The 23,803-nt window shown below is 38.2% G+C and overlaps 2 protein-coding genes and 1 long non-coding RNA gene across 3 annotated transcripts; 1 reads left to right on the top strand and 2 right to left on the bottom strand.

Annotated features, from left to right (window-relative positions):
• Positions 1-884: 884 nt before the first annotated feature.
• Positions 885-9,575, bottom strand: LOC102717052 (valine--tRNA ligase, mitochondrial 1-like). The gene is made up of 20 exons (XM_015835149.1): positions 9,522-9,575; positions 9,258-9,317; positions 8,978-9,147; positions 8,809-8,881; positions 8,589-8,654; positions 8,422-8,505; positions 7,764-7,841; positions 6,512-6,595; positions 6,310-6,377; positions 6,098-6,155; positions 5,700-6,002; positions 5,409-5,579; positions 4,807-5,000; positions 4,295-4,697; positions 2,988-3,233; positions 2,416-2,913; positions 2,025-2,122; positions 1,799-1,898; positions 1,348-1,493; positions 885-1,243 (listed from the first exon to the last, which is right to left on the bottom strand). The coding sequence occupies exons 1-20, from the start codon at positions 9,573-9,575 to the stop codon at positions 1,078-1,080; spliced, it is 3,120 nt and encodes a 1,039-aa protein (XP_015690635.1). The 3' UTR covers positions 885-1,077.
• A 2,183-nt stretch (positions 9,576-11,758) lies between these two features.
• Positions 11,759-14,443, top strand: LOC107303754. The gene is made up of 4 exons (XM_040521573.1): positions 11,759-11,845; positions 11,963-12,378; positions 12,629-12,704; positions 12,902-14,443. The coding sequence occupies exons 1-4, from the start codon at positions 11,759-11,761 to the stop codon at positions 13,073-13,075; spliced, it is 753 nt and encodes a 250-aa protein (XP_040377507.1). The 3' UTR covers positions 13,076-14,443.
• Positions 14,444-21,409: 6,966 nt separating this feature from the next.
• Positions 21,410-23,409, bottom strand: LOC107303847. Its single transcript, XR_001549815.1, has 3 exons — positions 23,384-23,409; positions 21,843-21,901; positions 21,410-21,499 (listed from the first exon to the last, which is right to left on the bottom strand). It is a non-coding gene; the product is annotated as an uncharacterized LOC107303847 (long non-coding RNA).
• Between the last annotated feature and the right edge of the window lie 394 nt (positions 23,410-23,803).

Raw genomic sequence — 23,803 nt, 5'->3', positions numbered from 1 at the left:
TGAAGGTGTCATTTTATCAAAGCCCATTTTAAGTGATGGCATTCCAGCAAGAGAAAATATAAGAATACCATTGACAAATGGCTAAGTATAAGTATAAGAAATATCATTGATAAATGCAAGTTCTATGTAATATCATCGCACAAATGACTTTGTCTAAGAAATATCGTGCCGTTAAATACATTATTTATTTATAACACTTAACGAATGACTGCTGATGGTATCCTAATAGCGATGATATTTCTTAGACAAAGTCATTCATCATTTCGTATAACTCACACTCATCGATGACATTTCTTATAATTAGTTGTTTATTGCTAATTGCTTTTACTTTTTATTAAGACCAAGTTAAGTGATGGTCAAGTGATTATAAATAAGCCTTAAACTTTTCAAGAGCTACTTTTATATGTAGATTTTTTTTTGTCCAAATTCTTTTTCATCTTAGTATAATATGTTTGTTAGGAAATATACATGCCTAGATTTATCCAAATAGAAGTATCACAATTACCACCGCAATTATCATCGCTTGATCCATCTTTATTCCAGTGCATATATATCTAAGAATTAACTTGACAGACCAATTTCTATATAACCTGTACAACATTTATACATCTTTAATGAGGACCAACGATGTTTGGTAAAAAAAAATAAAATAAAATGAGAACCACCAAGGACAGGGGTGGATTTTTTTTTTGGCTTTTTAGCATATTTGCAAACGAAAAATAATTTGGAATAAAATTTTTATATACATATTCCTAGCAATCTAAAAACCAAAACTAAAAAATAAAAACTTTAAGGTTAAAAATCAACTCTAAAATTAAGGTTGAAAATTTAAATTCTGGCTTATAAGTATAAGCAGAAGTGAGAAGATGAGGGTGTATTAAGTGGGCACGATACCATGAGCTCTCCATTTTCTATTATATCTAAATTATATAGTGCTTAATTTACTCAAATTATCATTTACACAACTTCTAAATAGTGGCCGCTATTCTGCACGTAGCTTCTGCAATTGTGTGTTGCGTTATTTTAGCTGCGCACTGCGGCCACTACCACCGCTACCTAGTATAATTATCATCATGGTCAGTTATTGTCGGTTTTGGCATCCAATTTCTTTTCAGCTTCAGTTATGACTTCCAGTTGTCCCAACAAAGCTGCGAGTGTTCTGATGTCCTCTTGCTGGACACTTTGAGGTGCCTTCTCACGATAACCAGAAGCATCCATCTTGCGTGTCACAGAATGTTGTAGCCTGCATTGTATGATGAGAGGCCATGCTACTGATACTTGGGATTTACAGGAAATATGTCCAAATCGTTACAAAATTTAAGGACAAGAAAATATAAGCACACTTACATTTGAATTTCATCTCTTTTCTTCCTTAGCTTTTCGCGCTCAGCTTCTGAATTTAGGGCTCCTTGAAGCTCAAGGTACACCGACAAATCTTTGTTAACAATAGCAATTGCACAATCAGCTGGAATTTCGTCATTCTCTGTCAGTATCTGAATAATTTCCAGTACCAGATCAGCAATTTTGTTTCAAAGATCTTCAAACTTAGCTTGATTATCAAAAACATGGTAACTATACATCATAGAAAAGCGAAAAGCTAAAGAAAACCAACAGGAAATATTATTTGGCAGGAGTCAATCAGAATAAAGGTTATCTGAGGAAATCAAGCTCCATTCAGTTGAGCATAAATTTATCCACAAAGGAGAAACTAATTACAGACCGTGCAAGAAAAAAAACCAATTTTCTGCTAAAAATGTAAAATAAATGTAGACAGTCATATAGAGATGTAAGGCAGAACCTCGAGGAGCGATATTGAAGAAAGAGACACAATTAGAGATTGATGACATTGAATAGTGGCAGTGATATCTTGGCCTCGGCAGAGCGCAAAAGCAGGCCGTCTGTTCAGAGCAAAGGGATAAGCAATAGTATATTACATTTTGCAAGACGGCCTTGTTAATAAGCGTACAAGAGCAATAAAGCAAGAAAATGCCAAACAAAAAAAAGCCAGATGGCCACAGATATACCTTTCATTTCTTCCTGTTGGTGCCTTCAGAGACCTTATTTTGTTCACGGCATCCAAGACAATGTCCATTTCATTTTCAAGACCGTCATTAGTCCATTCCTGTCATCACGAACAATATTTTTCCATGAGTAAAGAAGTCCTTGAGGACTAAGCACCTATTTGGGGAGGATCTTTTGACAGCTGCAGCTTCTCTCAGAATCTCTAGCTCCCCCAAAAGTTCAGACTCTTCTAATAATCTGTAGCTATAGAATCCAAAAAATAAACTAGAAGACATAAGCTAGGAAAACCCAGCTTTTCCAGATTCTCACCAGCTGCCAGCTGCCTTATGTCTAGTTCCCCCAACAGGGCCTAAGTTCTCTGAATAGCAGTCCTCTTTAGGAAAGAGATATTACCTCAACAAGAGATGGATATTCCGCAATCATAATTGAATCCCGCCTACAAGAATATTTGGGCTGCGGAAGACGCTGCCAGAGCTCTTCTGTTAAGTAAGGCATGAATGGATGGAGCAAGCGCAAACCAGTGTCCAGGCAAACCCATAGAGTATCTCTGGAGGCAGATCTTGCTGATTCAAATTCTTGAGTTTCGTTGAAGTAAGGTTTTATAGCTTCTATAAATACATCACATAGCTGGTATTGCCACCAAGAGTATATAGCAGATGTTGCATCAGAGAATTTGTATGCTTCTAAAGAGGTAACAGTTTTGCCAGTAGCCTTGTTTAGTGCTGAAAGTATCCACTTGCATATTGGTGGAATGATAGACATATCAACAGTTGCAGGCGGACTGTAATTATCACCAAGCTTGCCCATGGCAAAACGGATGGCATTCCACAATTTATTGCACCATTTTCGGTATCCAACCACTCTCTTGATATCAAGATTTATCCTGTCAGACTGAGAAAAAAGAAGATTGCCATAAAACCTGAACTGCAATGCAGCAAAACTCAATTGAAAATGTGATCACAAACCTGAGAAGTGTAAGAAATCAGTGCAAAACGGAGGGCATCAGTACCACATTCAGCAATACCATCAGGATAATCTTTCAGCTTCCGTTCAATGTTTAATTCATCTGGATCCAGATTACCTTCTTTCTGACGTTTTACAAGACTCTTGAGTGTCATTCCATTTATCACCTCAAGAGGATCAATGGCATTACTAAGTGATTTACACATTTTCCGGCCATGTGTATCGCAGATAAAAGGATGCAAATAAACCTAACAAAAAGGCAATCATTAGTTATGGCACAACAGATAAATAACATATACAGTACATACTACAAGACTGCCTTGCCTGGTGTCTGTTAATATCTAGTAGCCCTTACCATATGGTTAATTTACTGAATTAAGAACTCACAAATATATTATTTACAACCAGAAACAAAAAAAGGAAAGGTGGTGGTATTATGCATTTTTACAATAACAGAAATAAAGGACAAACTCCATCAAGCAGCACCATACTCTGCTGAAGGATTATGTGAGTAAAAGTTCCAGTAAAATGCAATAAATATTACCAAGATACAGAGTTCATTCAGAAACAAACCGGTATTTATCTGATTTCACCATGCATCCCCTGATCTTTCACTCTGATCTCTCAGTGGTTGACACACATAAACTCTTTTACTAGCTTCTCTTGGTGGATGTGAACATAACTAATGAAACGTTGATAGCTGATTTTTAGTGGGTGGTGACCACAATACTATATTCTGGACAGATATATGGCCACATGGCTGGTTGATTTGTATGTTTTTTAGATCTCCTGAATTTGGTCGCCAAGTTCGGTCCTGACTGAAAACTGGACCAAAATGACCAAAACCGAATTGCTAGGCCTTTAATATTTTGCAATGTATTACTGTCTCGAGTTTTATATGACAGAAATTTTCTAAAGACTGAACTGAATTACTTGGTCAGACCAAACGTCCACCCAAAGCTATCACTGCCAAGGGTGCTCTCCCACTAACTCGAACAAGTTGGTCCTCCACGGAATGGTGGCGGCATGCAAGTAGTGGTCCTATGGTTGACTATGGAAAAGTACCCAGTTCATTGACCATCCTAGGTGCATGGTGTATTTGCAAACACCAGAACACGTGTCTGACAATTCCCGGATGGTTCAATTGATCTCTTGTTTAGATTTTAGTGTTCAACAAAGCAAAATTTAACCAACTTAAGGGTATATATATAAAAAGCAAAGATCAAAACAAGAATACCCAACATGAATCGACCACTACAATCGTAAAACATAGTTTTAATGGCAGTGGATGGGGGGATTTGTGCTATACCTTCTGAAACGGCACATCACCGCCAAGCTGTGTTCCTATCATCACCATCTGTGCTACCCAAAATAAGGGAATATCAAGTCCAGCTTCTAGCATCGAAGTAGGATAGAAAGTACGGAGATCAGCAGTATCATCTGGCCAACCCAGTACTGTTAAGGGCAAGAGGGCAAATGAAAACCATGTGTCTAGCACACCAGGATCCTGATTTAGGAGGAATTTCTTTCCTGGATACCTTTTCTGTGCCTCAAGATTTGCAGCACTTTCATTTTTTGCGACTATCCAGCGGTCATTGTCGGAAGCTAGAGTTTTTGCCTGGTCATCTTCAAATGCCACATACCATGCAGGTACACGGTGTCCCCACCAATGTTGCCTTGAAACACACCAATCACATATATTTTCAAGCCATCTACAATGACAGAAGCAATTGTTCTATCATTTTTCCTGTATATTTCATTGATTTGCCAAATGGCATGATTTTTTAAAAGATAAATATCATGCACAAAGGATAAATATACCTATACCAGTCTTGTTCGTACTGCTGGGGAATGATCTCAATCTTCTTAGACCTTACAGCATCAAGGCCTACCTTGGCCATAGTGTTACAATTAACAAACCACTGGGTGGATTTTATCATAGGCTCCACTACATCATTACTTCTTGAACAAATGCCCAAACTCATTTCGGTCTTCTTTGTACCCTTGTACAAGCCCTTAATTAGCATAATCAAATGTCGTCAGATGTCCAGAACTACTTCGAACAAAATCTATGAGACAAGAAGTGGGCAAAGACCACCAAACCCCCTACTCATCACGCACACAGGAATACAAAACAATCATCATTTAAGAGTAAAGTTTATCACTAGCTTCTACAGATATGCATGATCCCACTAACATGAGATTCTCTTAATGTTCTAATTACGAATATCCATTACACAATCCCAAAGGCATGACATGATGCATGTTATAGTTTTAATGGAGCTCTGTTAAAAGTTTTGCATGCCATGCTGCTCATTTATATAATGCATGTCTTTGCCTTCAATCTGCAGTAATTAATATCTTTTACAGATATTGATGCCATAGAAATTTTCGGAAGTGTGATTAAACAAATCAAGTAATACCTTTGCCTTCAGTGCCTCAATAATGCAAACTCGAGCAGTGAATCTTGGCATTCCTTCAAATTGTGCACAGCCATTGCTGTTTATTTTCCCATCATCTGTGAAGATATTGATGAACTGAAGGTTATTCCGCCTTCCAACCTCAAAGTCATTTGGGTCATGGGCAGGTGCAATCTGCATAAAGTCAAGCAGAGATAGTGAGTGAGCAAGGTCCATTTATGTAAAATAAGAGAGATAAACAAGTGGCAATAGGCAGAGATAAACAAGTAGCACAAGTCTAGTGCTGGCTCCTACCTTGACAGCCCCAGTACTGAAAGTGGGATAAACCATCTCAGCGTCACAAATTATTTTGAGTTTTCGGCCATTGAAGGGGTGAACTGCATACCGTCCATGCAGATGCTGATACCTTTTATCCTCAGGATGAACAGCTATTGCTGTATCACCGAGCATTGTTTCAATTCTAGTTGTTGCAACGACAATCTCACCTAGTCCTTCTTCAAGAGGATAGGCAAAAGATATCAACACACCAAACTGTATAGGAGTAGCATAACCAGGAATCTTTAACATTGTTTCTTCTTTAAGATCAATATGATCAACCTGAAAAAACAGCATTTTGCAACAAAGAAAAAACATCTTAGTCATAAATGCGTAGATTTAGTGACCATAATAAACAATAAAAAGGTTGCACAAACCTCTATGTCAGAAATTGAAGTTAGAAGTGTGCAGTCCCAATTCACAAGGCGATAATCTCTGCAAAGGAACAAATCATCCACAACATGTGAAAAACTAGGCTGGCAACTGAAAAACAGGAATGCACAAATAAATATGTAAACCATCATAGAAACATTGGTAGGTGAAAAATTTCCAAGTTAATACTCAAAACACAAAGGGTGAGGCAACTTACCTAAATATCAGGCCGGCCTTGTATAACCTTACAAAAGCTTCAGTTACGGCATTTGACCTTTGCAAAACCTGATGCCAGGTTGAGATAAGTTATTAGTCAGATTACGAATTACAAAACAATGGATGATTCAAGAGCAAGTAATGGATTTTCCTAACTGAAAGTAATATAAATGTTAGTTAGGAAAAAGAAATAGAAATGTTACCTCACGAGACCAATCAAGTGAGGCCCCAAGCCGGCGCAATTGATTAAATATGGTACCACCATACTGTTCTTTCCATTTAAGAACCTTTCCAAAAGATGGAAGAGAAAATGGAATAAGAAAATATCAAAAGGGAAATGGTACATCATGATGAGGAACATCAAATGACTATTCATAAACTACAGTGAAGTAAATCTTGATTTTGCTACTAAGAACAAGAAGTCAAATTTGAGTTTCACCATTATACCCTATATGCTTCATGAAGAGTTGCCTTGCACAAGAAGAATGGTGATGTCATGCATATGTCATTATATTGCTAGAAGATACTTGGCCTGCAACTCTGTTATAAAAATGCGGTCCTAGGTTGGCGTCTAGGTGCTAGGTGGAGCAGCACTATGTCACCTAATACTGTTTTGTCTAGGCAACTTACCACCTTGTGTGACTAAAGGATTGATCTATGTATGAAATTTGAGATGCTTTGGAGATGGAGATGATTCATGGTTATAAAACTTTTCTACTCTATCCAGTTGAAATAAGCACAATCACTTATGAATGCCGAGGCACTAGAAGCTTGACCACCTGCCTAGAACTTAGCCTTTTTTTAAAAAAAAATAAAAAAGATCACCTACAAGTTCTCTTAGGTGTCATTGTAGAACAGTTATTATGAGTAATATCTTAGTTGTCGCTTTGGTTGTCATCTCAGTTGTATACTTGTATGTGAGTTGTGTACTATAAATAGAGGCAGTGCTCTCTAGCTTTGTAGTTCACATGTACTCAGAACCTTATCAATAGAGCTTGATATTCCTATTTCAGATTCTGGATTAGATCTCTTCCTTGAGCCTTGGCTTAAGCTTTATCCATGGTATTCAAAGTTCAAACTGCCGTTAGAGCATTATCTACTAGCACGCTGAATCTGTTCCTTCAAAACTTTGTGCTACATCTACCTATCAGCACATCAGAGTGGTTCCTCCAATATAATATGTTGCATCACATCAGGTATATGATTAATAAAAAAACACAACCACAGTGGAGAGTGGGAGACTCCCTACGGGCTTTTATTCTTAAGAAGGTTCAGCACTTCAAACCCAGGTCGGACGGGAGTTTCAAAGACTCCCGGAGTTGAATGCTCTAACTGGTCCACCGCAAGAAGCTTGGTGGTATGGAATTAATCAGACGAAACAGACAACACTATAATGGACATGAATAAACCATTGGCTGACAAACATAATCATGTGTCACGGCAAAAAGTGCTTACTTCAGAAACAAAATTTTCAGGCCCTATGTCATGCCTTGTCAGATTCCTTTCACGCATAAGCTTCCTTTCTACTACAAACTGATGTGCAACAGAAAATAAGCCAAAATGAAGCTCACCATCAAGGAAGTACATAAAATTGAAGTAGTCAATTGTCCAGCAGTGTGTAATACAAAGAGAAGAAAACTTTGAACTATAGATGCCAAATAAAATTAAACTTATAAATAGTTTTCACATGAACAGAAAAAGGTCATATTTACGCGAGATTATACAGTACTTATAAATAGTATCATGTTTCTAAAAGGTACAGGAGCAACACAAAAAAGGTAGGGTGATTTGTAAAGGAAAAAAAGTCAAGAATGCGCAGCTGCTAAGTCCAAATATAAACAAATTAATAGCGTGATTCCGAACATAATTATGAAAGTTCTGTTAAAATTACAGCTCTTTTACTAACATGGCATAAATACCCTTGTTGAAAGCTGTCTTTCAATGGCTGCACATGAACCACCACCACCGCTAATACTGATTTCTACCCATCACATAAGTTGGATGGGAGAATGTGCTACCAAGGAATACATGAGCTAACAAATTCTACAGTCTATAGTTATATATTTGATAAGATGAACTCCAGCAGATAGTGAACCAATTGTTAAATGCAGACCTGTGTAGCAATGTCAGCATGGTCCACCCAAGGGACCCATAGAGCATTATAACCTGACATCCTCCGCCAGCGTATCAGGGCATCCTGCATTGCTCAAACTCATTATCTAGGAAATATCAGTACAGTTAAAACGATATAGACACTTCTCTAAGCGCAAAAAACACTACCTCTATAGCCACCGTAAGAGCATGGCCTATGTGAAGAGCTCCAGCCGCATTTGGAGGTGGCATAACCTGAAATGGAATAACTTAACTATTTGCTGGAAGCTAATCAGCATTTGTGTGAACGGTTTGACCATATAAAAGCACTATGGTGATTTCATAAGATGCGGTTTGCTAAATAAGCATGTAGCATATCTTGCAGTCTTCAATAGCATGAAACACTTACTATAACAAATGGTGGTTTTGTGCTTGCAGAATCTGCCCCAAAAAATCCTGATGATTCCCACCAGGCATACCATCTGCATTATGAAAGGTAGACATGCAGTTCAGCAATAATTCCCAACACTATGGCCTATAAAAACCAAGAGATATAAACTACTAATTTGGCATCATACGATTTCTCAACCATTCTTGGACTATACTGCTCGGCCATCTGAGGTGCAAGCAGTTTCTTCTGCCCATTAGGAGTCTCTTGATCAATAAAATCCTCAGAATTTTCATCCTCCACAACTTTTTCCCTATGTTTCTTCTCAGCCTTCTTGAGTACATATAAAGCTGCTTGCGCCTACAGAAACCAAAGCAGTGTGAAGAATTAAGCCATATCCAGCAATCATTTCGTTTGGTACAAATCTGGTTGACTGTACATTCGCATACAAATTAAAGAATTGTATCAACCTGAAACATAGCTGCCTCCTTTTGTTTTGCTTTAAGTCTTTTCTCTTCTTTCTCTCTAGCCTGTGTAAGCACAACACTTAACCCATATGACTATTCACACATACAGTATTAAGTATTAACAAACAAATTTATAATTCAGCAAAATTCTAGCCTCTGTAAAATCACCGTTCAGTAAGATTTCAATTACTATTAAGGCATTAGGTTACATATTAGCAACTCAGGCCAAAAGAAAAACATGTTTTGAGAACAACCCTTAACTAATACCTTCTGATGTTTCTTCAGTTTCCGTTCTAACTTTTTCTTGTCAAGTTGCTGCATGCATCCACAAAGAAGAAAAGTGAATAAAGTGAGCTGTGGAGTTAAAAACTCTAAACAAAACACAGTTCATTTGTACCGCACACCAAGTACCTCCTTGAAACTATCTTTTTTGTGTGTGTTTGTGTGGTGGGGTGAAGAAGCCTCACAGGCTCACACTACCAAATGTATACATGTTCCTATGTCTATTGCTCGTGCATTTCACCGGTGCTACTAACATATATGATGCTTGATATGCATCACAAATGCTCAAAATAAACAGCTGATTCAGTTACTTGAATTCACGGTTTCATCGAGCCAATCTAGGCAAAGTAAACATGGAGGACTAGAGGTTGCAGCACAACTGCAATTCGACTATTAATGCGTGTGCATAAGCTTGTCATCAAAACGGATGTGAGGTAAGGTTTGGTGAGGGACTATGCAAACCTTCTCTAGAGCCTTCTCCAAACCATGCAACTTGGGTTGCTGCACAAGACCACATACAAATCAGTCCCACACAAACAGAGAGAGATAGAGAAGTAATCCCACAAACATAAGCATAGGATTGGACTGCCCGATCCATGTTAGCGTACCATTTCCATGCTCAAGGGCCTGTTTGTTTGGGCTAAAGCTCCTCCAAAAGCCGCTTCTTGCTTTGACTGTTTTTCAACCCTGCTTTGTGCCGATTGATGTGTGCAACATCTGTAATGCCCTTGGCTGGTTGGAGTTAACCTATTTGTTTCTGTAAACTGTTTCAATAGTTGTTGTTAATGCCTGAAGGAGGGATTGAAATATATGGTGTAACTAACATTGTTTTTGCCACAACGGGCACACCCAAATTTCATTACCGGGAAAGCAATGAAATTACAATGTTTGTTGCATGAAAGCATTATCAACGAGTTTAATGACCTATATCATTCACAATTAATCACACTGGAGCGTATAGGGCTCAATTACAACCAGGGCCTAAAAAAGCTACTAAGCTGCTCAAACCTCAGCAAAAAGCCACCTAAAAATTTAACTAGTATTGTCGGAAAATGTAAACAGTTGATCCTAGATTACATTTTAAAAAAACCATGAATGTGGCGTGACGGCGACGACTCGCTGGCGCGGACAAGGCGACGGGAGAGGCGGCTCGACGGCGCGATTCTCGGCGGCGGGATCGAGCGGCGGAAGAGGGGGGCGTCGGCAGCGCGCACTGGGGTATTTAGAGGGGTGGGGAGGGGCGGCGGCCGGGTGGCGACGATGCGTAGGGCGGGGACGGTTGGCGTGCGTGGCCCGGCCTCGACGCGGAGTGGGGCGGCAGGGCCGGCCCAAGTGGGAGGGAGAGAAGGCAGGCCAAGAGAGAGGAGAGAGGGAGTTGGGCCGGCGGCCCAACGACCAAGGGAGAGAGGAAAGAGAGAGAGAAAAGCCTCCAATTTTACCAATTTTTAATAATTAATTTAAGCACATTTTTTCACTGAAATTCAATTTTAAGTCTGGTTAATATTTTGCGATGTTTCTGAGATATTTTAGAATATTTCGGCAAGCTTTAATTTAATTAAATTAACTCAATTAGGGATTTTCTTCTAAATTAATTAGGTGAATTGTTTTTCAATGATTTATTAAATGATTTAAGGCTAGAGTAAACTCAGATTGTGTGATAAAACTCAAATATTAGGCATGGTACATTTCGGTATCATGTACAAACATGATTTAGTCATCATCATACTCATGTGACATGTCCAACGATGTAAATTGATCTCTATCAGATCCAACGGTAGATGTGACTCCCCCACTCCACCCGCCTCCTTGCCTCATCGCGAACACCCAAAAACCGCATCTCCTCCTGTCGTCTTCGCCTCATCCCTATCCCTCTCCTCCAGTCGCCCACCCCCCCGCCAAACCCTAGCCACCCTCCCGTCCCACCGCTCTGCTCACCGCGCTCGCGCTCGCGCTCGCCCTCTCGCTTAAGGCTGGCGTCAGGTACCTGCTCCGTCGGCACCGTCGTGCCAGGCAACGAGGCGCCGCCATCGGTGCGGCTGTGGAGGACCCAAAGAAGCTTCCTATGACCGAGGCCGAGCCACCACTGCCTCCTCCAGCGCTGGTGTCCTTGGCGGCGGGCACTAAGCAGGCCAGCGCGGCGGAGTGAGCCATCTGCCTCGCCGAGTTCGTCGACCAGAACACTGTGCGCGTCATGAGTGGCGGAGGACCAAGTGTGGCAAGGTATGGCGCTCACCATACCTTACACCGGTGATAACTCCCCTCCTCCCGGCGAGCGGCGAGCTTCCTCAGCACAGCGGCAGCAACGCGAGGTTGAACATGGCAGCAGGCGGCGATGTGGCTGAGCAGGGGACTAGACGGCGGACCAGTGTATCTGGTGGCCTGCAAGCAGCCACGGCCCACATGCCACAGCCCACCTGGAACCCTAGGACTCACCTAAGAGGGAGGTTGGTTCGCTGAGTAGCACAGCCGTAGCCCGCAGCCGCCACCTGCTCGGTCGGGTGACTCGGGTCGCTCCAGGCGTCGTCAACTCGCCGCCGCTCCGTTTAACCGCGCCGGCCGTCCGCATAGGTCGTTGTCTCATTGCGGCAGCACTCTGGCTGCCTCTGTCCGCTGAGGCGGGCCTGAGAAGCAGGCGTGAGGGGCTGGGGCGCGGTCACGCGAAGGTGGCACATGGTAAGGCTATCGCCGCCGGCATCAGCGCGGCGCAGCCGCGCAGGCACAGGCACGCGGCATGCAAGCAGCCGTTTTCTGCTGCTGATGGCACTGGGCAGGGCAAGCGCCAAGCAAAAGCATGCGAGCAGCACTGCGACAGGGGGCAGCTAGGAGACCGGGACCCGGGAAGGTAAATAAAGAAGAAAAACTGTGAATATGTGATTTCATTTTCTGATTCATAAATTTGTGATTTTATATACTCATTTTAAAATTTGTGATTTCATTTAGTTATTAGTTTGACAATTGAGAAGAAAAAAACTATAGAAATACAATTGACACATGGTTTTGGTATGGCTTTACAATCTTCTTCTATTTTCTTAGGTCAATATATCTATTTTGATTGTGAATTTACTAATATGGCACTGATTTTTGTTTTGCAGCGGGGCAGTGGCAAATTATTCATATCGTCTGTGCTACTCTCATCTAGCACTAATATTCAATCTTCATTTTATTGAGGTATATTTTAAATTTTAATGCTTACTTTTATATTTGCAAGTTATATATTGTTTTCTTGTTCAAAAAATAATCGCATATCATCGTGTAATTGAAGAACTTTAGTGTGCATCAGTTTTTAACTTTAGACATATGCCATACCTCAACTTTTACCGTCCTCCGCCACTTACTCATGCCGGTGTGCGGCCATGGCTTCCAAGTGCAGTGCATCGAGAGATGGCCTCACCGGAGGCCGGCACTCTTCATGCATAACCTGCCACGCCCCTACTGCCACGCTGCTGCCACCGCCCCAGCTAGCGACCTTGCTGCGGCGGCGTCTTGATGCACACCTTGAATGGACTTGGTCAGCCCTTGTTCTTGGCAAGTTCTCATGATCTCTTTCTTCCTTTTTTTTTTTTTGCTTCCATGTGTAAATATTGGTCAAGAGATCGATGGATTTGAACGGGATGGATCATTAGTTTGGCGTCTTTGTTTTATGTTTGGATGCTCAAGGAGATAAATTCAGAGTTTAGAGTAGGCTAAGCTCAAGTTGATTAATTACTTCTTTCTTGCATGTTTCCTCTTTGATCACTGATCAGAGCTTCTGATCAGCTGTTGGATAAATTCCCCTGGACTTAAATTTGCAGAGTTATTAAGGTTTAGAACACTAGCTTTTCAATGCAGAAGCTACGGATCTGGAAATTTGCAGAAGCTGAAGATTTGTTTACAGGGAAGGGTTTAGGCATCCTTTTTCAAGAGAGAGGACACATGTTAGCTTGTTTTGTGAAGGAAAAAGAACAGCTAGGTGACCATTCAATTTGGACGAATCAATATGTTGTATACCGGTGGTTTATGGTCACTCAATGTATGGTTTCCCTCTTGAATTTGTGGCCATTCAGCCTGCATGTCTCATCTGCTTACTTAATTCTAACAGCAAGGCAAGTATAAAGTGGCCTCATTCTAGCAAAGTTTGGTGATATCTAGATTGAAAATGCATGCCATTGTAATACTGGATCCAGGTTAAAGCTGTAAATGCATTTTTCAATTTGTTTAGTCAGATATCGGTAGGATTAGGAATACATTATTGACTTTCTTTGCTTAACTTTTATCAGTGTTTTAACATCATTGTACAAGCATGATGCTTCAGTAGGTGAAATAGTATTTCATAGCAAATAATTAATTAGTTTATATATGTTTGCTATACCTTTCTCAAACTGGTGTACTATATTTCAGCTCTGTAGTGGAATCCGTGAAGGTATTACTATATAGGATAGATGGACTTGCTTGGATAAGAGTGTTCAGGATTCGTGGAGCTTGCTTGATTCAGTTGAATTTAGCGAGGGACCAGTGTCATGAGCTTGTTTGACCAGTGAACTCCCTGCTGCGTGCAATAGTTGTTCCGAGGACAATCAATGAGACCGAAGGAGGAGATGCATGATGTAGGAGGAAGATGATGGGTGTTGTTTTTTCTCAGTTGTTTTTAATTGAAGGCATGCCCAACATAAGTGACAAACCTGATCTGGCAGCGACGAGCTTGGTTGAAGGGGGAGGGGGCCAGGGCTTCTGACACCTGCGATGCTGGTGGAATAAGGATCGCGTTTTGTTTTTGTTCTTCTATGGATGTCTAGAGCTTTTATAGCATCAAGTTTTATTATGTCAGTTGCCAAAAACTACAGTATACTATTTCTGAGTTTTGATCTACTTACGGTGTTCCTAGGATAGGATTTGATCTGGACAATAAAGTATCTTTTTATTCATGTTTTAGCAAGAAGTTAAGATGGTTGGATTGATGGTGTTCTCATAAATACAAATTTATCATATTCCACTCTTCTGGAACCACTTATTTCATTTTGCTGTCAAAAATCAAGTTGACTTTCAATTTAATTGTTTGTAGGGGAAATACTAGACAACCTGGATGGTTGGTTGGTTGGTCGGCTCTGTCTGTAGTCTGTACACGGTGACAAGGGCCAAATCAGAGAGACTGGATTCTTTCTGAATATAAATCAAGGAATAAAACCCTATCATGACAGCTCAAGTGTGCAAAAACATGACAGTTAAGTGTAAAAATTATTAACAAGGACAAAAATTGATGAGTTATTCTTGCTTCGGTTTAACACCGGAACTCATTAGCATGTCAATGATTTTGTACTCCTGTTTGGTTTAGTTTGGTTTTGTGTAGTTAGCCACAATATAGAACTTAATATCTTTAGCACAGCTTGCCATATGGTATTAATGTGTAAATATTCCATGGAATGCCATGGACATGAGCCATGATGTTAGTAGGCTACAATATATGTAGTAGGATGTATGTAGCCATGCGAACTTTTGGTTTGTAAATGGCCAATAACTTCATATGTTATGAATTATCGTAGGGTTGTTTGGAATAGTGCAATCCAGTTTGTATTGAATTATGAAATGACTGACGGTGAATGGTATAACATATTCATAATTAATTTGTATTATTAAATATCGTCGTAGCGTTAGCACGGACATATAACTAGTGATACTATAGGTACCAACCATGATACCTAGGTACTAGGTCTCGTACTTATGGATGTCGCACCCGATACATGGGTTTTATTCCTTGGAACCCTAGGACTCACCTAAGAGGGAGGTTGGTTCGCTGAGTAGCACAGCCGTAGCCCACAGCCGCCACCTGCTTGGTGGTCGGTGACTCGGGTCGCTCCAGGCATCATCAACTCGTCGCCGCTCCGTTTAACCGCGTTGGCCGTCGGCATAGGTTGTTGTCTCATTGCGGCAGCACTCTGGCGGCCTCTGTCCGCTGAGGTGGGCCTGAGAAGCAGGCGTGAGGGGCTGGGGCGCGGTCACGCGAAAGCGGCACAGGGTAAGGCTATCGCCACCGGATACAAAGGTATAAAGTCCGATATATATGGATACCACATCTGATACTTATGGATACCATATTGGATACCCAAGTACCACGTCTGATACCTACAAGTACCACCCATGATACATGAGAGTTACATGGCTTGATATCTATACATAATATATGTGGTACATGTTGGTATATCTATACATAATATATGTGGTACATGTTGGTACTAGACCTAATACCTTGCACAAATCTGATGGGTGGTTTCGATAGGGTTTGAAAATAAATTAAGTGATTGGAATAACTAGTTGAAGGTGGCATTTATCAAAGCTCATCTTTAAGTGATGACATTCTAGCAGGAGAATATAAGAATACCATTGACAAATGTCTAAGTATAAGAAATATCATCGACGAATGCAAGTTCTACATAATATCATCGCACAAACGACTTTGTCTAGGAAATGTCATTGCTGTTAAAGTTACGTCATCTCGTGCCGTTAAATACATTGTTTATCACTTAACGAATGACTGCTGATGGTGCCCTAATAGCGATGATATTTCTTAGATAGAGTCATTGGCCATTTCATATAACTCACACTCATCGATGACATTTCTTATAATTAGTTGTTTATTGCTAATTGCTTTTACTTTTTATTAAGACCAAGTTAAGTGATGGTCAAGTGATTATAAATAAGCCTTAAACTTTTTAAGAGCTACTTTCATATGTAGATTTTTTTGGCCAAATTCTTTTCATCTAGTATAATATGTTTGTCAGGAAATATACATGCCTAGATTTATCCAAATAGAAATATCACAAATACCACCGCAATCTTAGTATAATACGTGCAGGAGAGCACACCACACTGGTCGGCGAGGAGTCTGATGTCGCCGAACTTGAATGTTTGCCTTGGGACAAACTTTGTCTTTATGATCTTCGAGTTTAGGTCCATTGATCTCGTCGAAAACCTCGGAGTAGCTTCCCCTACTTGGCGCATCAACTGTCTACGATCTGGATCGGCAATATATAAGGGGTGGCTAGCGAGGTGCAAAGATCGATGGTTAGGATGAAGACACAAGGTTACCCAAGTTTAGGTTCTCGGTATATGAGATAATACCCTACTCCTGCTTGGCGATTGTATTCGATTGTATACAGATCAACTAGAGAATAGCCGATCTGAATATACCCTCCCCTTGAGGGGTGCCCCTATCCCCCTTATATAGTAGGAAATAGAGCTTACAGATATGGTAGAGTCCTAATCTAATAAGACTAGAATCTATCCTATGAATATGGTTGGCCAGGTGTATGTGGCATGCCATCCGGCAATTACCAAACTCCTAACCGATTTAGTACAAATATGATTGCTTTCCTATTCGGTAACCCTTACCATATGTATATGTATAGTCTACGGATATCCCTAGTACAAGTATTCCATAAGTTGATCCTAGATTACAATTTTAAAAAACCATGAATGTGGCGTGATCATTCCCATGATTTAAAAAAGTACTTCCAGCCTATAGCCCTATACTCCCCATGGTCATCAAAATTCAGCATTAGTGAGTAGTAATGGCAGTAGGAGAGCTGTCAGAATTAATAGTAGGAATAAGGCGTTTAAAACATAGTTATTCACAAAGAAGCAAAAACGAACAATCAGGAGGAACTTCAACTAAAAAATATTACAAAACATCGGTGTGGCTTAAAAGCATATGGTACTATTAATAAGCACTATGAGAATAGTTTCATGTTGACATACAATCAGTAAGACACTAAAAATATGGTGAACCAGTTCATGGAAGCACACAATATCTCAGACCACACACCAATTTTACAGGCATGAACTCGCAGATCAAATTAGAGATAAATAAAGAAGTATGCAGGGAACTATCTACATAAACTCCAGCATGCTTCTTTTCTATTTAGTGCATCCAATGATTGTTTCATATCAAAATTGGGGAACATGTAGATCAACGAAATAATGGTCATCCCGTTCATGTAACCATATTCACAAAGTGGATCTGGTACAGGGACACCCAATGTTTAACCTTATCGTCAGGAGTGGCGGTGTCCAGGAGGAGGAGCTAGCGTCGAGGTCTTCGATGGATTCGTCTGTCCGAAGAGAGGAGCTACCGCGACGGGTCATCGGCCGCAGAGAGAAGCTCGACTAGTTGGTTGCTCGCTGCGCCACGAGTGGGGTTAGTGTTCTAGTTTTTCTTCTTCTCTTTTTGGTGACGAAAGGGATTTGGATCGGTTGGACTCACACGACAAGTTTTCTGAGTTTCTTCTTCGGTTTTTATAGGGGACTAGTAATGGAATTGACCATGACTACACGATGCGCCCGTAGCCGCAACCCATCGACCCACAGGCCCTCGCACTTTCCTTATATAACTCTCAGATTTTATTCTATTAATATCATCGTATATAAAAATATATTTGTTTTACTTATATATCTCTTAACTTTTATTTTATTGAATTTATATATAACTCTTAGATTCTGTTTTTATAGGTTTGAATTTCATATACAACTCTTAATTTCTATTTCTATAGATATATTATATTTTATATATAGTTATATCAATCAATGTATAGCATTATAATCCAGATTTATCATGATCTATCAGTTATATAGTTAATATATTTTTATTTTTCTTGTATTAATATGATAATTTCAAGCCTCAATTTGCTTTCTTTAAAGCTTTCTTTATAATATAATCAGTCGTATTTGCTGGATAATTTTGTATGGAGTTAGATATAGTTATAATTGAATTCAATATACAACTCTTATATTGTAATACAATTATCTACACTTCTTTAAAATATGATGTTGTTAATAAATTTGCCACCCCACCTACTGTCATCTTAAAATTGGAAAATTATCTCTTTAACAACTTAATATTAAGAAATTATCAAATATAAATAGTCTCGTATCAAATCAAATTTAATGAATTATTCATGGGTTACATGTTATATGGGAAAGTATATTTTATTTATTTTAGTTGTATTATAATATACTAGCACAATGCATGTGCTTCTCCACAGGGATAAAAAAATTGTCATTGTTCACACCATTCTTATTTCCCATAATTCTACTATCATATCCTCTATTTAATTAAACTACATTACTACATGCATATTCTAGTTGTACAATTCATGAGAATCAAGATTTAAACCCACTACAATTTCATCACCATATGTTTGGTGTTTTACCATTATTACTAATGTGTTCATGCTAATGGTACGGTGAGATAATATGTTCGATAATACATTATAAAATAATAGCATATTTAAAGTATTATTTTTAAATATAAAGTGTTCAATTGTGAAATATAATTTAACATGAGTAACTCACAATGCAGCACATGAATGATTATTAGCAAGAGTAACATGAAGATATATCTAGGTATGATAATAAAAAATATGATAGCTATAGTCTTATTTGACACTAAACAATATATGTAATGAGATGTTAGAATTATTTATAATGTACTACTAATTTATAACAAATGTCACTCATCTATTTATAACGTACTATAATTATCAGATTTATAACAAATATAACAAAAGTAACCACATATTTCACATAACTCCACCTTTTTCTAAATATCAAGTAAATTTAATATTTAAAATAGCATTATGCATATGGAAGAATTATGTCAACAACTTGTATTAAGAAATTAGTAATTAAAAATTCCATTAACACTATATAGGATGAAATTTCTTAAAGTAAATGTGTGCTCAATATACATAGGACCATGGTTTTGTGAAGTCTTATGACCATAATAATAGGGATTATGTGAGTGACACAGGCCATAATACATGTGGTTTTCTCATATTAACTTTATTATTTAAGAAAATAGTCAAACATTATATTATCACTTTATATGTTACACTATATTTTATATTGTAATTTTAAAATTTCTAAGTATGACAACTACGCCTAAAATGGGTTGATTTTGATTCCGAAGAAAAAATATAATAGTCTAAACCTAAGAAATAAGTAAAAAATAATTTATCAAATTTTTTGGTTAAACGTATTTACCAGATCAAACTCCTCTTCACGCCCTCGGGTACGGTGTCATTTAGTAAATTCAAACGAATAACCAAAAGACAATACATGATATGATGATGAAAATAAGGCTAGTTTAAATTCACACAAAAAGAAGATCTATATAAAGTGTTGTTGTAGTGGTAGTAATTATAAAGCAACATGCGTAAAATGATATCACTATTTGTATATGCAGAAACCATCTAATTTCTTATGTGCTTTACATATTCCCGTATAGATGTAGGAATGATGTTGTAAGACTCATGTTTTTATGACACGTCCGCAATATAAGAAATTAGATTTAGCCAGTTTCTAACATTTTTAGTTAATACATAGCAAGAAACAAGGCAAAAAGATAGTAGTAAATAATTGTTATAATATTATTGATATAGAAACTGGCATGCATTTAATGCAAATTTGATTTGAAAAAATATAACATATAAATTGGTTCAAATATACATACCAAATACAAGTATTCATCATAAAGTAGAATAATAAATGTCTAGTCATAGTCATCAATTTTAAATGAGAACAAAATAGGTGTGGATAAAAGTAATTATACTTTAGGGAAGAAATTTTGACCCTAGAAATTATCCTAATCTTGCAAAAAAGGAGTAGCGACACTATAGAGTCACTAGCCGACATCTTGGTGAGGAAAACAGAGAGGCATGTACTAACGAACAATAGAGCTTTAGAATAACGCCTGAAGAGTAGCAACACGGTAATTTTGAAATTGAAAGTCCCACTGTGAACCAAGGTGCTTAAATTGTATATTGAGCTTGTTTTTTATAACCATTGAATTGCAACAAACCCGAGTAATGAATTATTTGTCAAGACAAATCATCATTAGCCTTATAAACAATCCATGAATTGGTTGTCAGCCAATCTGCACTAACACAATTAAACCAGTCACAACCCAAACAATTGTTGTGGTTTCATCGAGTTTGAAGCTCCACGGCAAACGAAGCAACAAATGAAACATGTGCATACATTAAAAAGTTAATGTCCGAGAGAGGGGGCATTTAACTTTTTGCTACTCTTACGAATGTTTATAACAGATTTGTCACTAGACCCACATGTCATAGACTTATGAGGGTCTACATGTCATAGATAGCGAGTGGTAAATCTATTTTGACCACTTATAAGTGTCAAAAAGTTCAATTTCCCAATTGAGGGATCTGCATGTTTATGAATAGTCCAACTAACCAAATTCAGATCAAGTGAACACACCAAAATAGAATTAAAAGAGTTGTCAGGTAAAATACAATTGAGTGGGTATTTGACTGATTATATTCCTTCCAACATTTTGATTCATACTACGTAGTCTTTTTGTATGACGGGTGTTTATTAATTTGAAGTTGGTTCAATGATGAACAACTAAAATCTATATTTATTTATTTATACACTCTAGTTGGGTAAGTATATAATAGGCAATATAAGACATATTTGTGAATCAGAGAGAAGTATTCTGTTAGTTTATCCTAAAATTCCCCAAAAGAATAAACCTTTCCTTGATGATACCATTGCCATGATTTAAACCAATAGATTTCAACACATATTTATATATGATTCCTCAACACGTACTTAAAAGATTAGAATCACAAGCTTTTTCTAACATCAACTTCTAATTTGAAATCCAAGCCACAAAAAAGTTAAGCAAGTACAGGTTGGGAAAAATTAATAAAATAAATTCTAAATTTGGAGTTAACTTTTACTAAATTTTGAATCAAACACAGCACCTTGACTATGTTGTACATAGGTGCGCTCAATTTTGATGATCGCATTTGCATGTCTTCCTAAACATCATGTGTGCTCTATTTTCTAATTTGTCAAGAAAAAAGGTTTAAGTTTTATACCTTTGGCGGTACAGAAGTATTGATATCAACTTGCATTTAATTTGGCACTACAACCGAGTATTTCATTATTGATCCCAAACAGATGGCTACCTAAAATAACCAATTGTTTGAGTAGGCAAAAAAAAGCAACAAAATTTGATAACATTAGAAACAAGTTGATGGTTTGATGTGGTAAACTTATTTTCATTAATTTAAGTATCATCTTACAGTAAAAGACTAGCCAACAAAGAGTAATATGTAAACAAGATTCATGTAGATGTCGAGTGCAGAAGTTATCAAAAATGATTTCAGCATATCATCATCCATAGTTTACTGCTAGAGCATCGACAGTATACAGAAGAGCAAACAAAATATAGAACACCATAAAAATAATATGTTTGATGAAGGGAATAGTTTGATTCACCAGGTAACAATTTAAAAAGCTAGAACTTACATATTATCTAGGCTGGTCATGTTCTTCCTCTTCTTCTCACAAAGTTTTAATTTATCATGCTGTTAAGATTGAAAAAGAAATTAGTATTAAATAGACTATTCATAAAACGGGCTACGGATACATTCAATTTAGATAATAAGTTTTCAGCAGAATGACATGTTTTTTCTAAATGAAAGGAGGTGCAATGACAAAGTTTTGACTATCTCTAAATGCAAACTTTAGAATCAAATCATTACTTTCTCTTTAAAGACACATCCTATTTGTACATTCATATAAACTGCTCAGTAGAATATCCATTTCAGTGTTATTAGAAACAACTAATTCATTTTTGTTGTTAAATGAGTAACATCTTGTTGTATTTGTAGTTTTCTTGTCATCTCGATATAGGGTCCCTGTTTTTCTTTATCTTATTTCTTATAAAATGATCAAACATTCCAAATTTCAGTTGCTAACATAGCATTATTGCCGCTGCCAAAACCTTCAATATTACTTTTTCCTAGGTTTATTTTGTTGTCTGAACTTTCCTAAGATTCTTTTTGTTGTATGGATTTCATTTTTTCTAGAACTATTGGGGAAGGAGGCAATATTACTAATTACTAAGCTAATTGCATTGTTGCACGATAATATAGTCTTTTAGTTCTTTCTTTTAGGGAAAAAAGGAAGTTGAATCTTGTAGTTGTACAATGGAAGAAAAGGAAGTTGAGTCTTTCAGACAAATAACGAGGCGACAGTGTCTGACCAGGATGTAGAAGAGGCGGCAGCAAACCCGACGTAGAGGGGCGATGCACCTGCCATAGAGGCGGTGGCGGATGACAAGGTTGTGGAAGAGGTGACCTGGCATATCACATAATCTATTTGGTTTTGTCAAATTGTGGTTTATTCTTTTCCTGGAAGTACATTCTAAGTTCCTAGATCCCGATCTATATAGCTGTATTTTTATGCATGCTTGAAATTATATTGGCTACTGATTATACGGGGAGTTTAATCTCGCCTCATATGTACATGTTATTGGCAATAAAATTGTGATCATGATTCATCTGGAATATTATGTTTTTGGTTCTCGCTGCATAGGTAAAATTATTCATGCGCAGTGCACTCCACTTTGCATATTACATTTAGAATTAAGCATGCAAGGAAATAATTGACACTTTCTTGATTAACACTTAACTTTCTTCATGTCTCTTTGTTTGTAATTGTTTTACTTTTTTTATTAGCTTATTGTCAAGTTTCTTGACAGCTATCATCATCAGCAAGGTTGTTAAAAAAAAGCACCATATACACCTCTATGGAAAAACTGCAATTATACCTCCATTATGTTGTTTCAGTATGCAAATGTGATGTTTTCCAGCCAAAATGTTTGCCAATCTACAACCAAATTGTCCTAAAGCTGAACTTATTGACATGCGGAATTAGATTATGACAACTTGTGGTTTCAGAACTTCAAACATATTACAAAATTGCTTTTATTCACAGTTATTGTTATTTCACATTTTCTATATATGTAGTAATATCCTTATTTATGAAGAGAAAAACTCTCTAACCTTGAGCACAGGCTGCGACTGCCCAGGGCATAGAGGAGATGGCAAAGAGGGACGTAGGCGTCCGATCCGACGAGGATGGGAGGGCATAGAGGGGCGGCGAAGAGAGTGGCGGGGCGGGGTAGGGGGCAGCGGACCGCGGACCTGGTGATGTAGATGACGATGAGTCTGATCCACAGACGTGTGATGATAGCGACGGTGGCTAGGGTTTGGGGATGGGCAAATGAGGTGAGGAGGTGGCTGGAGAGAGGGGAGTCTGTTGACGCTAAAAATAATAACAACGGTCACACACGTAGGTCTGAGAGTTAATCTAAGACCACTCCAGTGCAGGACCTAATTCTTAGAAATGCTGGGCATGCTAGTCAGTTTGATCCTGTAATTGACAAGGTATGACATAGAAAATTTAAACCCGAAATCGCTATC

Source organism: Oryza brachyantha, chromosome 3 (assembly GCF_000231095.2).
Source record: "Oryza brachyantha chromosome 3, ObraRS2, whole genome shotgun sequence".
Lineage (NCBI taxonomy): Eukaryota > Viridiplantae > Streptophyta > Magnoliopsida > Poales > Poaceae > Oryza > Oryza brachyantha.
This window is presented reverse-complemented; position numbering and strand designations above follow the sequence as displayed.